General features: G+C 38.7%; 1 protein-coding gene across 2 annotated transcripts in view; it reads right to left on the bottom strand.

The window, feature by feature from the left end:
• LRP2 (LDL receptor related protein 2) overlaps positions 1–15,587 on the bottom strand; it is a 194,546-nt gene that overhangs the window by 68,401 nt on the left and 110,558 nt on the right. For both annotated transcript variants that reach the window (XM_073882829.1, XM_025852083.2), the window contains exons 33-38: positions 14,716–14,859; positions 10,193–10,302; positions 8,263–8,440; positions 4,978–5,191; positions 3,608–3,841; positions 1,511–1,699 (exon numbers count right to left, since the gene is read on the bottom strand). In XM_073882829.1, the coding sequence (XP_073738930.1) occupies positions 1,511–1,699; positions 3,608–3,841; positions 4,978–5,191; positions 8,263–8,440; positions 10,193–10,302; positions 14,716–14,859 (1,069 nt within the window). The remainder of the gene's footprint in view (positions 1–1,510; positions 1,700–3,607; positions 3,842–4,977; positions 5,192–8,262; positions 8,441–10,192; positions 10,303–14,715; positions 14,860–15,587) is intronic.

Here is a 15,587-nt window from a genome sequence, read left to right as displayed (position 1 = left end):
ATAGTTAACACTAATGTATGGTATATATGAAAGTGGTTAAGAGTGTTAATCCTAAAAGTTCTCATTACAAGGAGAATTTTTTTTCTTTTCTTCTTTCTTCCCTTTTTATTGTATCTCTATGAGATGATGGATGTTAGCTGCGTCTACTGCGATAACCATTTCACAATATATGTAAATCAAACTATGATGCCATATGTCTTAAACTTATACAGTGATGTGTGTCAATTATTCCTCAATAAAACTGTGGGTGAAGAAATAGCCAGTGAGCTGCATTTGGTCCATAGGCCATAGACTGCTGACCCCTGCGCTTTAGCTATATTCTCAGAAGTAATATAGTAATTTGTAATCAGAAATGGGATTTAGGAATCCAATTAGAGCCTTTTCTATGATATTTAATATTTACAATAAACTCTTATTGTAGTACCTAGATTTTCATAAAAATTTAAAATTTTTAAATGATGTCTACTTACCAAACTTGATTAACACACAATGATACCTGTTTTTATAGAGTAGGATCATATTCTCAAAATTATAATACATTCAATACATTTGTTTCTCAGTGTATCATTAAATAAAAACAAATGGTAATTTAAAATTAAGTACGACACCTAAAACTAATATTACACTGTATTTAACTGGAATTTAAATAAAAACTTTAAAAAATAATAAAAATAAAAATAAAAAAACAGCAGGTGATTCTGCTATGCAGGAGTGGGAACATGTCAAGTCAATGTGAGGATAATTACCAACCAATTCAATGTCTTAGCACATCAAAGGAGAGACTGGGGTCATGAAGAGGCAGGGTTCATGGGAGCTTCAACAATGGTTAATGAGGGAGTAAGTCAGTGATGAGGGGTTCTGTTACTACCTGGAGATTTTATTTGTATTCCTAGAGTTGTTTACAATATTAATATGCGCATGCTGTATGTCATTATTTAAAAATAAGAAATAAAATTAATATAATTAAGGACATGAATCAATACAACTAAGTTAATGTAATACTGGGTCAAGCATTTCCCAATATAATTACAATAAAGGAAGTGCCTAATGATCAAAGGATTTTTATATATTAATAAGATAAAGCAATTAATAATTTGTCAACTAAAATTGCTCAGCTTTAAAATAAATGATTGTCATTTCACGGTTCACTTATTTTAATATCCTTTCCTCTTTGAAAATTTAGACATTTCTAATTTAGAAATTAGGTGCTAATCTAAGTGAAAAAAATCAATAATTTTTCTAGCCATTTTGCCTACAGTTTTGATTATGTTAATAGTAGACGAAAATGAATTAATTGTTATGACTCTATCCACTGAAACACCTTATCATTAACTTAATAGTCATATATCTTAGTCTAAAAGCATAATTCAATTTATCTTAAATAATACCAATAATTGTCTAGGAAAATAGATTTGTAGCACATATAGTGTTAGATTAAACTTTCAAGCATAAAATAAAATGCAAAATCACAAAAAAACTTCTCAATAAAATTACTATACAGTTTACCTACCTGCTACCCAATCCACTGCAATACCCCGAACTCCATTTTCTCCTATCCCATGTGTAACGATGTTTGTAAAACCAGACCCATTGGGTTTGATTCTACGGATTGCGTTACGAGATGTCACAGAGCTGCTAAAATCACACCAATAAATAAAGCCAGAAGATACGTCAACATCCACATGCAGTGCATTTCGTCCTGAAACATTTTAAGAAAAGATCATTAAACAATGCTCTGAGAGCTTTTACATTACTGCCCTTCCTCTCAAACCATCCTTCCCAACCCCCTGCTCTGACCCTGTCCCCGTTACAAGATAAAACTGTTTCTCAGTTGCAATGAGCACACCCAGCACTCAGATCTTGGTTTCTAAAAGGCATTTCCCACTGGGGTGCCTGCATGGCTCAGTCGTTAAGCGTCTGCCTTCGGCTCAGGTCATGATCCCAGGGTCCTGGGATCGAGACCCGCATCGGGCTCCCTGCTCCGCGGGAAGCCTGCTTCTCCCTCTCCCACTCCCCCTGCTTGTGTTCCCTTTCTCGCTGTATCTCTCTCTGTCAAATAAATAAACAAAATCTTAAAAAAAAAAAAAAAAGGCTTTAAAAGCCATTTCCCACAATAAGGAGAACTGTCTCCTGAGAAAAACAGCTGATTATGAGTTTGGGAAGGGAAGGTACAAGGCTCAAGAAAGCACTCAAATACTTGGGATCACATCAAAAGAATACAGGTAGTCATTGAATCCAACAGGGCATCTACTTGGCCAAAATGAATCCAACAGAACATCAAGAGTAATTGTGGTAAATGTTTGTAACACACTGAATTAAAAAAGGAATAAAAACTTGAATCCATGATTACACTACACACCTGAAACTAGTAAGACTAAATGTATGTATATGTATGTGCACACACACACACAGATGGAGAGTTCAAATGTGTTGAAATATTAACAGTATTTGTATCTAGGTGAACAGCGTAAGGATGTTCACTGTACCTTTCAACTTTTCTGATTTGAAATTTTTCAAAATGAAAAGTTGGAGAAAAAATAATTGATTTTATAGTATCTTTACAAGACGGTAACTTAGATATGGGAAAACCAAGAGGAGTCATAAGTACTTGTGAATATAATCATCAGTCAGAAGCATGTGTGGTGCCAGACTCTCCCTGACTCCTTTCACTCTATGTATTGTCATCTCTCCTGACCATCTCTTACGCCTCCATTCCCTTCACCCTTTTTCTTCCCTTTCTATCTTTTATTTCTATCATTATCCTGTGACATACCCCTTGTAATGCTAGTAAACATTTGGTTCTTCCTGTGGTAACATACATCTAGAAATCTCTTGGTCATCTAAGAAGCAAGTGATCATTTTCTATGTTACAGTATACAGACATAAAATACTGCAAAAATACAGTTACTAAGGAGATTCTAATACTGTCAACTCATTTATTTCAACTCATCAAATACATATTAATAAACCAGATGATGGACTACTTCATTACTATTCTGAATAATAGTCTAACCTTGATCCCAAATCTGCATTAACTGTGCTTCTAAACACCAACTCTGTATACTTCTTACAATCTCATGCTACATTCCATCTTGCCCTAGGCCCGTCATTCTCACTGTGGTCCATGGACCAGTGACATCACCATGCCCTGGGAACTTGTTAGGAATGCACACTGAGGGTTGCAGGAGGGAGGAGGGTGGGGGGATGGGGTAACTGGGTGATTGGCATTAAGGAGGGCACGTGATCTGATGAGCACTGGGTGTTATATGCAACTAATGAATCACTGAACACTACATCAAAAACTAAAGATGTACTATATGCTGGCTAATTGAACTTAAAAAAAAAAAAAGGAATGCAGATTCTCTAGCCCTATCCCAGACTACTAAATGGGAAAATCTGGAGATAGGGCCAAGATCTGGGTTTTAACAAGCTCTCCAATTCTGATGCACACTAACGTTTGAGAACAATTCAAGGCAGAGCCAGTTTATCTCAAGGGAAAGACAAGCTTTACATGCTGAATCCAAACACGGAGAAATGCTTTATGGCACCAAGAATTCAACATGGCACCAGACAGAGTGAAATCTTACTTCTATTGGAGTTGGCATACCTTGGCCCGCCACTGGCACCATGGCTTCCGAGTGATCTGAAAATTCCAAGCTAAAGCCTCTGATTATAGACAGCATTGAAACAACAAGAAAAGAGCTATATGGAGAACAGGTCCACTTATCAGGATTGAGTTTCAATCCACTGGCACAGGCACATGTGAACAATCCTCCTGGTATAGGCAGGCAAATCTGCTGACAGGCATTTGCATTGTTGCTACAGCCATTGGAGGATGCATCTAAATGAAATCAAAATTAGTTTATAACTTTTGACCTCACACACTTGACACTCCATCTCAAATTTCTTATATCGGGTTGCCAAATAATTCACTATAAAAATCAATAACAAAATACAGTACCTGGGTTAACAACATAAAATCAGCATTGAAGAGACTTACAGCTTATACAGCTAACACATAAATGGTACCACAACTATTATATAATAGAGAATGGAATATCAATTTTTTTTCTTCCACAAATCATACAGGAATTAGAAGAAGTAGGGAGGTCAATATGCAAATTCTAAATTTTTTTCACCCTTTTGACCTATGTACTGGTATTTAAGATTACATTAGTTTAATTATATGATCAACAATGTGATGGCCATTTGATTTAGAATATATTAAATAAGAACATATAAAGGTTTTTTCCCACATGCAATAAAAACAAATGCCAAGTGACAAACCTAGGTTATAGACAGCAAACAAACTGTATAATAAACTTTGGTTAGAGACTAAAAGCTATAAAATATGTCAAAACTAAAAAATAATCTCTAGATCATAACGCTAATTTAAGGGGCAAATCAAAAGTTATATTATCTATAAAAAAATGTTGAAAACAGTAAGTATTCTTTTTAAGATTAAAAATTCTATCCTGTTAACACTTTCCCAGCAGGTACCCCACCAATGTTTACTGACCACCAATGTGCCAGGAACTCATCTAGTTACTGGATATAGAGCAAAAAAACAAGACAGACAAAATGCCTGTCCTTATGGAGGTTACATTCTAATGAGAAACAACAGACAACAAACTGATAGATAATATGTCAGGGACTGCTATGAAGAAAAGCAAAGTAAGGAATTTAAAGTGATGGGGAAAGAATGGGAATAAGCTTACTCTGAAGTCAACCTGGCCTTTCAGATGCCAGACTTAAGGTTGACAATTACCCAACCTTAAGACAGGGTTATCATTTTAAAAATGGTATTTGAATATCATTCAAATGATATTTGAATTTGAATTTGGGTAATTTCAATTTGCATGCAGGTGTATGTACATGGGTCTGTGTGTGGGCATGTATTTATACATGTAAATGTGTAGATGTGTGAATATACATTGTACATTCAAGAATGTGTATGTTTCGGTGACAAATACTTACCATGTCTGTGGTAAACTCGAAGACCCCTCAAATTTGGAATATTCTCTCTCAAGACTACTTTGTTGTCCCCAGTGGCCTTGTCAACTCTTTCAATGACCTCATAGTGTTCATCAGTATAATAAAGGAAGGAATCATAGACAGCAATTCCCCAGGGATGGGAAAGATGGTTTACCAGGATCATTCGATTTGTACCATCCACGTTTCCTCTTTCGATCTAAAAGATCAGAATTGTCATTATTGACTGATTCATGGTGAAATGAGAGAAACGTTTAAAACATTCTTTCTCTCTCTTCACTTAATTTGAATTATCCAACATATAGTGCATCATTAGTTTCGGATGTAGAGTTCAGTAATTCAACAGGGGGATATAGCACCCAGTGCTTACCACATCACGGACCCTTCTTAATTCTCATCACCCAGTTACCCCATCCCCCCACCCACCTCCCCTCCAGCAAACTAACATTCTCTTAATAATAATACATCCCATCTATATAGCGCCCTATCCTTTACAGAGATTTTTCATATCTGTTTTCTGATTTGATAGTCACAATTACATGGAGCAGTAGGTCAGGCAAATGTCATTATGCCCATTTCACTGATAATGAGGTTGCAGCTCAAGTAAGTCAATCAACTTTCTCAGATGGCATGGTGAAGAAAAGGGAACTAAACCTCTTTAGTCCCTGCATGTGATATTCTGGACAAGGACACACATTTAGTGTCTAACTGTACACCACTACCCAGGAGTTGACTGACCCTGCATTTAACATCTTCTCCAACAATTTCTGCAATGGGACTAGGAAACATGTTTCATTCAATAACAAGACAGCAAGATTTAAATGGGGCAAAGGGTGGTGCTGTTTTATTAGAACAGATAACAAGTCTTAGTCAAAATGACTCTGATTAACTGGAAAAGAACTCACACAAATGGAGTTCCTAATGGGAAATGACAAGTCTGCTTCTGGAAGAAAAATAAACTGTAGACATAGCTGGTTTGATTTCATTCCAGAAACTTGTCTCAAATGCCTCCTCTGTGCCCAGATCTGAGCTGAGTACTGGAGAGAGACACAAATGAGGTTTGGCTCACTACCTCACTGGACAAGGAAACCCAGCATTTACAAGAGCAGGTTATGCCCTAGAAACTGACAGAAGTCCCAGAAAGCTAGAGCAGAGGCAAGGTAAGCTTGGAGGAGAGCTTTGCGGAGTGACCAGGACCAGATTAGCTGGCCAAGCTCAACTGAAGTGTCTGGAGTTACTCCCCTAGGCTGAGCAGTGATCGAACCTATTTGTTATGCATTTTGAAGACAACATGTCCCCATCATGAAAGCAAGGTTTATTAACGACAGCCATCATCCGATCAAGGCTCAGCATGGTGGAGGTGGCACAGAAAGGCTGGACCTGAGTAAAGAGGAGGAGGAAGAGGACAAACCGCCAGGATTCTGTGATGATTAAATAAGGACATGCTCATGAGAGTGAGGGGGAACATGAGGGTTTTAACCTGGGAGAAGAGAGAGAGAGTCACACCACCAACAAGCCCACACATTCAGGAGGGCAGAGCAGATGCAAAAATAGTAAGGAAGAAAGGTGGTGGGCACTATCTGGGACATGCTAAGTTGTGTACAGAAATCATACCATGTAGCAAGGGCTCCCTCATCATTGCATGCAGACATCAAAGTCCACAAAGTGCTTTCACACATCATTACTTCTTTTTAATCCTCTAAGTTTATCACCATTACAAGTACATATTAGGAGTGAAATTGGCACTGTCAAACTGAAAACAAACTGAACATCAAACCTACTGCGCAATATTATGGAGACCATCAATGTCGAAAACAGATCTGAAATCACTACTATTTAAAAAGCAGGGAAGAAAAGATACAGATGTAGGAAAAAGAAGGGGCACGTGCACCCCAATGTTCATAGCAGCAATGTCCACAGTAGCCAAACTGTGGAGGGAGCCAAGATGTCCTTCAACAGATAAATGGATAAAGAAGATGTGGTCCATATATACAATGGAATATTACTCAGCCATCAGAAAGGATGAATACCCACCATTTGCATTGACATGGATGGAACTGGAAGGGGATTACACTAAGTGAAAGAAGTCAAACAGAGAAAGACAATTATCATATGGTTTCACTCATATGTGGAACGTAAGGAATAGAACAGAGGACCATAGGGGAAGGGAGAGAAAACCAAATGGGAAGAAATCAGAGAGGGAGACAAAACATGAGAGACTCTGGACTCCAGGAAACAAACTGAGGGTTACAGAAGGGAGGGGCTGGGGGAGTTGGGGTAACCGGGTGATGAGTATTAAGGAGGGCATGTGTTGGGATGAGCATTGGGTGTTATATGCAACTAATGAATCGCTGAACAATACAACAAAAACTTATGATGTACTATATGCTGGCTAACAACATAATAAAAATAATAATAATAATAATTTACAGGGATTCATTTACTACCAAACATTGAAAGATCAACTGACCAATGCGAAGACTGGATCACAGCATGCTCTTCAAAAAAAAACAGATATATACTAATGATGAAAAGGTGATTTTGAATTAGAAAAAAAATTAAATAAAAATAATAAAAAGCAGGGAAGAGACTGGCACACATTGTATACAACATCCATAGCAATATTTTAATTGATCAATATTACTGAACACCTTCTCTGCCTTGTCCCAGCTCAACTGCATAAGCACAACAGTGATGATCAAACATTATTTCTGTGAATGGATGTAATTATATGGTTTCTGCATCTTACTGCAGAAAATAATGAACTCAACCTTGGAGTTTAAAATTACCACTAAAGGGAATTTTCCCATATGCATCAACTACATTAAGACCTTAGAGAATAGCATGCAGCTAGGAGGGGATGCCGTGCTCAAAAGCTTGGTATTTACATATTTTTTTCTTAGTCTCTACAACTGGAGAGCCTGGAGAACTTTCAAAGAAAAGCATTGAAATCACTAAAACATGAAAGAAATGGCTCTTAAAGGACAAATAAGAAATGAGAAATGAAAATATTTTATCTTGAAGAAAAGCAAAGGATGAGGGAAAAGGAAATGAACATTATTCTATAAGGAACTATGCACATACTAGGAAAAAAAATGGACTTCAACTAGGGCAATATTTGCTGTAGGGAAAAAAGTTATTAGGAAGAAAGGGCAATAAAAACACTGGTCCAAGTGGCCAAGTGATATTGTTCAGGAACCATAGCCAGACAAGGAACAATCAGTATCAGCTACACAAGCTCAGCAATAAAGACCAACAGGGTGCGCATACCACTCCCGTGCTGGTGACAGCCCAGTAGAGTTTCTGCTCCTCAATATCAAGGGTGATAAACTCCAGGTGTTCAAGGTTCCCAGTGAAGAGAACTTTTGGGAATGTGCCATCCATGTTAGCACTTGCAATCTTGGCAGGAACACCATTGTCTGTTCCTTGGTCTGACCAGTACAGTTTCCTACATCCAGGAAAAAACACCAGCATTTCAAAAAACAAGACAGTTTCATTAAATATTTAAATGAAAAAATGTGTATTTATTGTCCTCGAGATATGCACAATTCAGTGGAGGAAGTCTGAACTGTTAATATCTTGTGACGTACAAGGTGGATGAGTACTTAGCCGGCATTCTATCAATGTCTGTATATTTCCTAGTTATTATTGGGGTAGAGGCCATTTAAAATGTTTACCTTGGTCAGACAGGTTGGAAGCTTATGACTAAGAAAGAGCCTACATCAACAGTCAATCCCTTTCAAAGAATCACGCCATGTGCAGTACACCGGGAAGGACAAAAGCTGATGTAAACGCTGTCCAGTACCTCCCTGCTCACCTCTCAGACCTGTTATTTAACTCTTCTCCAACTCATCATCTAGCACAAGATCAGCTACTTTCTTTTCTGATTTCTGTGATGAAAAATGCAGTATTACACACAAACCTAATCACCACACAGAACTGCCAAATCCAGAATATATAAAGTTTCATTAAAATATATGAAGGGTTGTTTTCCATGTCCATTTTGGACATACCTTCTAGATTTGAATCCAAGTTTCCATTCCTTTCCTTTCCATCTCATCTGCTGCCATAGCGTCAGAAGACAATCCTCTTACACTCTTTGCCCACAGGTCTTCAAACCCCTTCATTCCGATCTTCATTTGCAAACCTCTTGCACCGCCGATATGCCCATCCCATGAACCTCATCTTCAAATCTAAACATCCCTTCTATGTTCTAAGTTCTCAAACTCTCATACCTCTTCTTTGACCAAACTCTCCCATCTCTTCACTGCTCCTATTTTATCTCTTCTATTGAGCCTGTTCTTCACCCTTGAAACTTGGCTGAGCTTCCAAACCTTCTGTCCCTCTCTGCCTGGACCTAATTCATAACCATTTTAGCAACATCCTTACTTATTCTCTTGATTTCCCATTGTGCTTACCTTGCTAATCATTGGCCCTGAGTTCCTGTCATAATTTTCTTTCTCCTCTCAAATTCCAGGCTACCAAAATTTGCTGGACAAAGTCACAAAACTTGTGAATTCTGAGTTCACTAAAAACTTAACCACCTAACCTTAACTGAGAACTTAACTTAACTGAGAACTCTCCTCCTTAGCTGAACACTTTTCTCCTAACTGGTCTCCCTGCCTCTGGTCTCTTCCACTCTGATCCTGACCTATCTTCCTGAACTGTGATTCTATCATAATTTCCTTCCTCCAAATTCCCAGCTGACTCCTTATTTCTCAAAAGAATAAAGCGCAACTCCTTAGCATGATGACATTGAAGTCCTTCCAGGATTTGTCCCCAAATACCTTTAACTCCCATCTTGTCAACCATCCCTAACTCAAAACCTCTGGTTCCAGCCCTCCACACGATCATGCTAAACCCTGCAATGCTTCTGCACCTTCATTGCTCGCTTGAATTGCTCCCCAGTTCCAACCCATTCTCTACCTATGGGAAGCCTTCAAATCCTTCAAGTCCTATTTCAAGTGTTAGCTAGTCTAGTGTTGCTAACTTAAAGAACACAGAACAAAACACAAATTATATCCTTCACATTAAATATAACTCAGAGCTATTTCTCTTTCTCACTGAGATCTGTACTTTTCAAAATGTTGGCCTATGAAATCAGAAAAGGTCCTAACTTTGAAATCTTCCATTTTATCAGGCCATAACATTACCAAGAATGGTGCTGCATAGAGGATACCTGTCATTTATGAACACTCACCCATTAACAGGATCAACAGTTATGCCAACTGGACTACCAACTCCAAGAGCTGTCCCATCATTGGTAATCAGTGTTTTTCTGTATCTGACATCTCCCTGGAGTTTCAAAACCTATAGCACAAAATCACTTATTAGAACTGAGTTTCATAAGGGAAAACAAAGAAAGCTGAGATGAAGGAGAACTTACACACAAAACAAATTCCAGAGCCTGATTAGAGATGAATGGGAAGGTTTGTGTGAGATTCAGATAATCCCTAATTGCATTTCAGGGCTATGAGGAAATCAGCTCAATAGAAAGTGAGTAAGAAAAGCAAAATCTGGGGCGCCTGGGTGGCTCAGTGGTTAAGTGTCTGCCTTCGGCTCAGGTCATAATCCCAGGGTCGTGGGATCGAGCCCCACATCAGGCTCCCTGCTCAGCAGGGGGTCTGCTTCTCCCTCTGACCCTCTCCCCTCTCATGCTCTCTCTCTATCTCATTCTCTCTCTCAAATAAATAAATAAAATCTTAAAAATAAATAAATAAATAAATAAATAAAAAAGAAAGAAAAGCAAAATCACCTCTCAAATTCCTACTTCAATTTGCCTGAAGTTTCAGGAGAGGAAATTTATATGGATAAAAGAAGGATTCAAATGGGTAAACATATAGACTCATTGCCTGAGAGAAACTGCAAAAAAATGTCTTCAGAAAAAGTCACAGGAAAAAACTCTGGAAGATAAACAGGGTCCCACAGCTCTCCGGCATCCCAGTGACTTGGCCATGGCACCCAGTGGCCCATCCCTGAAAACACAGTTGACCAAACAGTCCAAATTTACTCAGAGTTAAAGTGAATTCTGTGCCAGGTTAACAGTCAGAGTTAAAATGCAAGAGTTCAAATCCCTGACCTTCTAGATCTGACTGAGGCAAGTAAATTCACCTCTCTGAACTTAGTTTCTTTATTCGTAAAATGTGGACAATATTGGGACATTTTGCACAGAGCTATGAGATAATATATGTAAAGTGCTTAACACAACACCCAGTATAAGTGTATTTCCTATTTTTTTAATGGTCCATTTATTGGACACTTATTATGTAGTAGGCATTATACTAAGCATTGTTGGATTGAATCCTCACAATAATTCTGTGAGATAGATACCCATATTATGGATGCCCGTATTATACATGATGAAAGAGGCCTAGGGACCTTTAGTGGCTTTCTCAGTGTTATCTATTTTTAATTATTATCACTGTAATTGTGAAAACTAATGTTAACAGAATCCTGAAACATCACAGAAAAGTATGGGTTACTACACTAGAAGCAGTTTCTTATAGGAACGAGGCTATTCTAATATGCACTTGAGACAGTCTGACAGGAGAAGCAGCTAGTAAGAAATCAGAAGATGTATGTTGATTGCTGATTTGCATGAAGGTTTTTCTATAAAGTTGCTTTTTAATGCAAATAGATTATTTGTGTATCAGTGTTTGTTTCTATCTCTGCCTTCTTTGTCTCTATATGTATTTTTTCCTCCCTCCTCTTCCACACACACACCACACACACACACACGCACACGCGCACACACGCGCGCGCGCACACACACACACACACACACACACACACACACACACACCCCTCTCTTTAATCCCTCACTCTTCTAAATTTTTCTCTCTCCTGTGGAGTATCTTTCTCTCTTTTTAATTTGCCTCTTTCTGTCAAAATTTCTCTCCTTTTCCTGGGCCTAAGGATCTCTTTAATTCAAAGGAAAGCTCTTTTTCCTTGTTTTTCAGCATATATCAAGTTCTCTCTCACACAACCATTCTGTATGCCTCACTCTTCAGCAACAATATTGCATTTAGTGAATGCGCACACAGCTACCCCTAGTGGAAAACAACTTATTCAGTATTTCTCTTATTTTCAAATTTGAATTAAATATGAGTTACTCTTATGCTGGAAGGGACACTGTTCATGTAAACAGTAAGCAAACACTATTTCTGTGCCCTTACTGCAATCTAGTATTCCCCTGACAGAGTAGGCATTGACATCACCAAAGGAGAAAACCAATAAAAAACACTAGAAGGGCAATTTACCTTTGGATCATTATTCTCATAGGTCCTCTATGGCTATTCTAAATATACTGGTGGTTTGAGGGAAACAGGACTCTGTATTCACTAAGATACCTTAGTGTCAAGAAGTACTTTTAGTTACTGAGCTATAACCCCATTTTACAGCTATGCAAGCAGAGGCCAGAGAAGTAACTTGTCCAAGGGCAAATACCCTGTGAGTGGAGGAAATACAATACTGTCCCCAGTCTGTCAAGTGCTTTTCTCTGCCTGGGATGACTTTTCCTTACCTGCTCATTTGGCAGAAATTAAGTACAGGTCATCTTTCAGGATGCAGCTCACAGGTAACTGGTTCTCCTGCCACTCTCCCTCCCCACACGTTTACCTCTGCCCCACACTTACCTCTGCCCCTAATCACAGAACACTTTACAGTCACTGCTCATATCACACTTAGCACTCTGGAACAAAGCTATTTGTTTGCATGTCTAACTCTCAGTGTGCGAACTACTTAAAAGCAGGGGAAAAAAATACTTTATTCATCTTTGAAGTTCCAGGACTAACAATGGGACTGATGTGTTTACTAGTATGTCCTCAGTAAGTAAGCCAGACTCAAAGCAGGTCTTTGGATTCGAAAGCAAATTATCTTCCCTGTGCCTCACTGCATTCGGGCACAATTACAAACTTTAGGTTTTATATGATTAGAGTGGCCTTACCAATATACCATTTGCACGCACGCACACACACACATTCATTCACTCACTCGCACAGTATTTATCAGCTGGTGCCTTTTCATTTTACCTAATACTGATGGAAGAAACATGTTCCCTGCTTTTGGAAAACTATCAGTTTAAAAGAGAAGACCCCCATTTACAAAGCAAGAGACCAAAAAACAGAGTAGGAACATATTGTCATTCAGAATGAAGAAGCACTGAGCAGATGTGAGTTTGGAATTAAGGGTTTTAGGCAGTCCATTGTGCCAATGTTTTGATGGGAGAGTGGTATTTTTAGTTGAGATAATGAAAAAAACACCTTTTGTCATGGTCAAAAGGGGTTACAGCAGGTTGGATTGCTGGAGTTGTCATTTATAACAAGGCAAAGTCAGAACACTGCCTGGGCATCAGGGCAGTGAAGCTGACTATTTAAACCAGCTTCTTAAATTATGTAAAATTCAGGTTCTTATCTAAACAACAAAGGGCTTGAACCAGATGAGCCTCCAAGATTACCCTCATGTTAAGAGCTGACGATTCTACCTGGCTTGAGATATTTCAGAGGTTAGCATTTGTACATATTGCAAATGTCCCTCTAATTGTGAATGTGTACTCCCGTCGCCTGCCCTCAGGAATGTTGTGAGAATTTAATGAGATCCTGTTTGCAGAAGACCTTTGTAAACTGTAAGCACTGTTCTGACCATCAAATAAGCACTTCCCCTTTCCAATCTGCTCTAACTTAGCCACTTGACTGCTACGAGCCTTCCTCCCCTTCATTCAGCATCTATCTTTCTGAATGCTCCATAGAGAACCAGCTGACGAGCTCGTGTCTCACCCTGAGCCGTGAACTGTCACTCTACACAGCCTTGCTAACTGCCCCGCTCGCAAGGCCCTCCCTTTGCTTTAGAAATTTTCACTTTCAAAATTATTATGAATTAATAATCCCTTACAGGGACGCCTGGGAGGCTCAGTCCGTTAGGCATCTGCCTTCAGCTCAGGTCATAATCTCAGGGTCCTGGGATTAAGCCTCGCATCGGGCTCCCTGCTTGGTGGGGAGCCTACTTCTCCCTCTGCCTGCCACTCCCCCCTGCTTGTGCTCTCTCTGACAAATAAATAAATAAAAATCTTTAATAATCCTTTACATGTTTTAACCTTGTCCCAGAATGGAGAAACCAATACTAGTTGAGTCAACTCTGATTTACTTCATGTGATTGCATACCAGTACCCCATCTAAAATTTCTTCTGGAAATTAAAGTAAAAAGAACACTTATCACAACGAGGAAAAGTATCAAAGGAATTAGAATCAAGTTTCTACTTTCTATTTCACTGTTAGAAAAACTGTATGGAGCCATAGAAAGATTTCCATCTTGGAACAGAGGTAACCTATAAACTTGGTTTGGACTGAAATAGCGTTAGACTTGATGAGGAAAGACAGGGAAAATTTCCTACCTACTATATTCTTCCATACTTAATGCTGAATTCCTTATGTAATTTTTCATTTATATTTTTATATATTTTTATAGATTGTCTAAAATCCTTTTATATGAACCAGTTAGTATTGATGCTTAGGAGGAAAATAAAATAGGGCAGTAGAAAGTTCCAGTAATTTATTTCTAAGGTGGTTTTACTCCTTCACTTCTAAGACTGATAGTTCATACTGATAGCTCCTCCCTTTGGCTTCCTGATGAAAAATAATTTCAAAATCTAGGAGAGCATTTCCTGAGGACAGATTTTACATGCATCAAAAACCAGTGTTCGTGTAAACAGTATTATGGAATCGTTACCTCAATTGATGGAGTTCCAGGATTGGTGTAATACAAGTTTCTTGATAGCCAATCTAAGGCCAGGCTCATGGAAGACCCCAACCTAGATAGAGAAACCAATACTGTCCTGTTGGTGCCATCTGTCTTCACTCTGTGAATTTCACCCTGGAAAGAAAGGAGAAGAAGTGAGTTGTTTCAAGGCCCCAGTTTCTCTATGGAAGCACTTTCTTCACTGCAGCTACTGCCGCCTGCTATGTTTCTTGAACACTCCTCACATTTGGAGACAAGGCAAAGGTTTGGCGCCATCGGGTGGGCTCACCATGTATAATGCTAACACCAGCAATACTTTGAAAATAATGATTTTTTAAGTGTGTCTGAGGCTCGTCGTTCGAGTTGCCTCTGAGATTGGCTACAGAGATTCATTTCTTAACTACCACAGGCCACAGTCATAAAAATAACCCAAGTCATAGGTGAAAATCAGGAGACCAAAATAGCCATACAATCTTATTTTATTTACATAGAGGTGACAAGCATTAAACACAAAGATCTTCCCTCTCTTCCTCATTTGTAATCTCGCTGCTCCTTCCCCATCCTCACAGCTTTCTCTTCTAAAGGGTGGGCTCCCATAGGAAGGGAACTGAAGGAGTACTCTTTTTATCCTGGAGGCAAAGATGCTGATGAGGACCCCAGCAGCCACATCAAATGCTTTCCTGGAATTTCCTCAGGGATCTACTGCTTTTTGTCGAGTTATGATCATTTTTATATTCATCTAGTATCCTCTACTAGCTTAAAACTCCTTAAGAGCAAGCTTTGTTACTGCTTCCTCTTGGTGTGTATTCTACAGCAGGAAGTCATTAGTTCAGGGCAGAGCAAATAGTAGACACTTAATAAAT

Source organism: Callorhinus ursinus, unplaced genomic scaffold (assembly GCF_003265705.2).
Source record: "Callorhinus ursinus isolate GAN/ISIS: 27379988/994484 unplaced genomic scaffold, GSC_fseal_2.0 scaffold2, whole genome shotgun sequence".
Taxonomy (NCBI): Eukaryota; Metazoa; Chordata; class Mammalia; order Carnivora; family Otariidae; genus Callorhinus; species Callorhinus ursinus.
The sequence above is the reverse complement of the archived record's forward strand: the minus strand, read 5'-3'. Positions and strand labels throughout refer to the sequence as shown.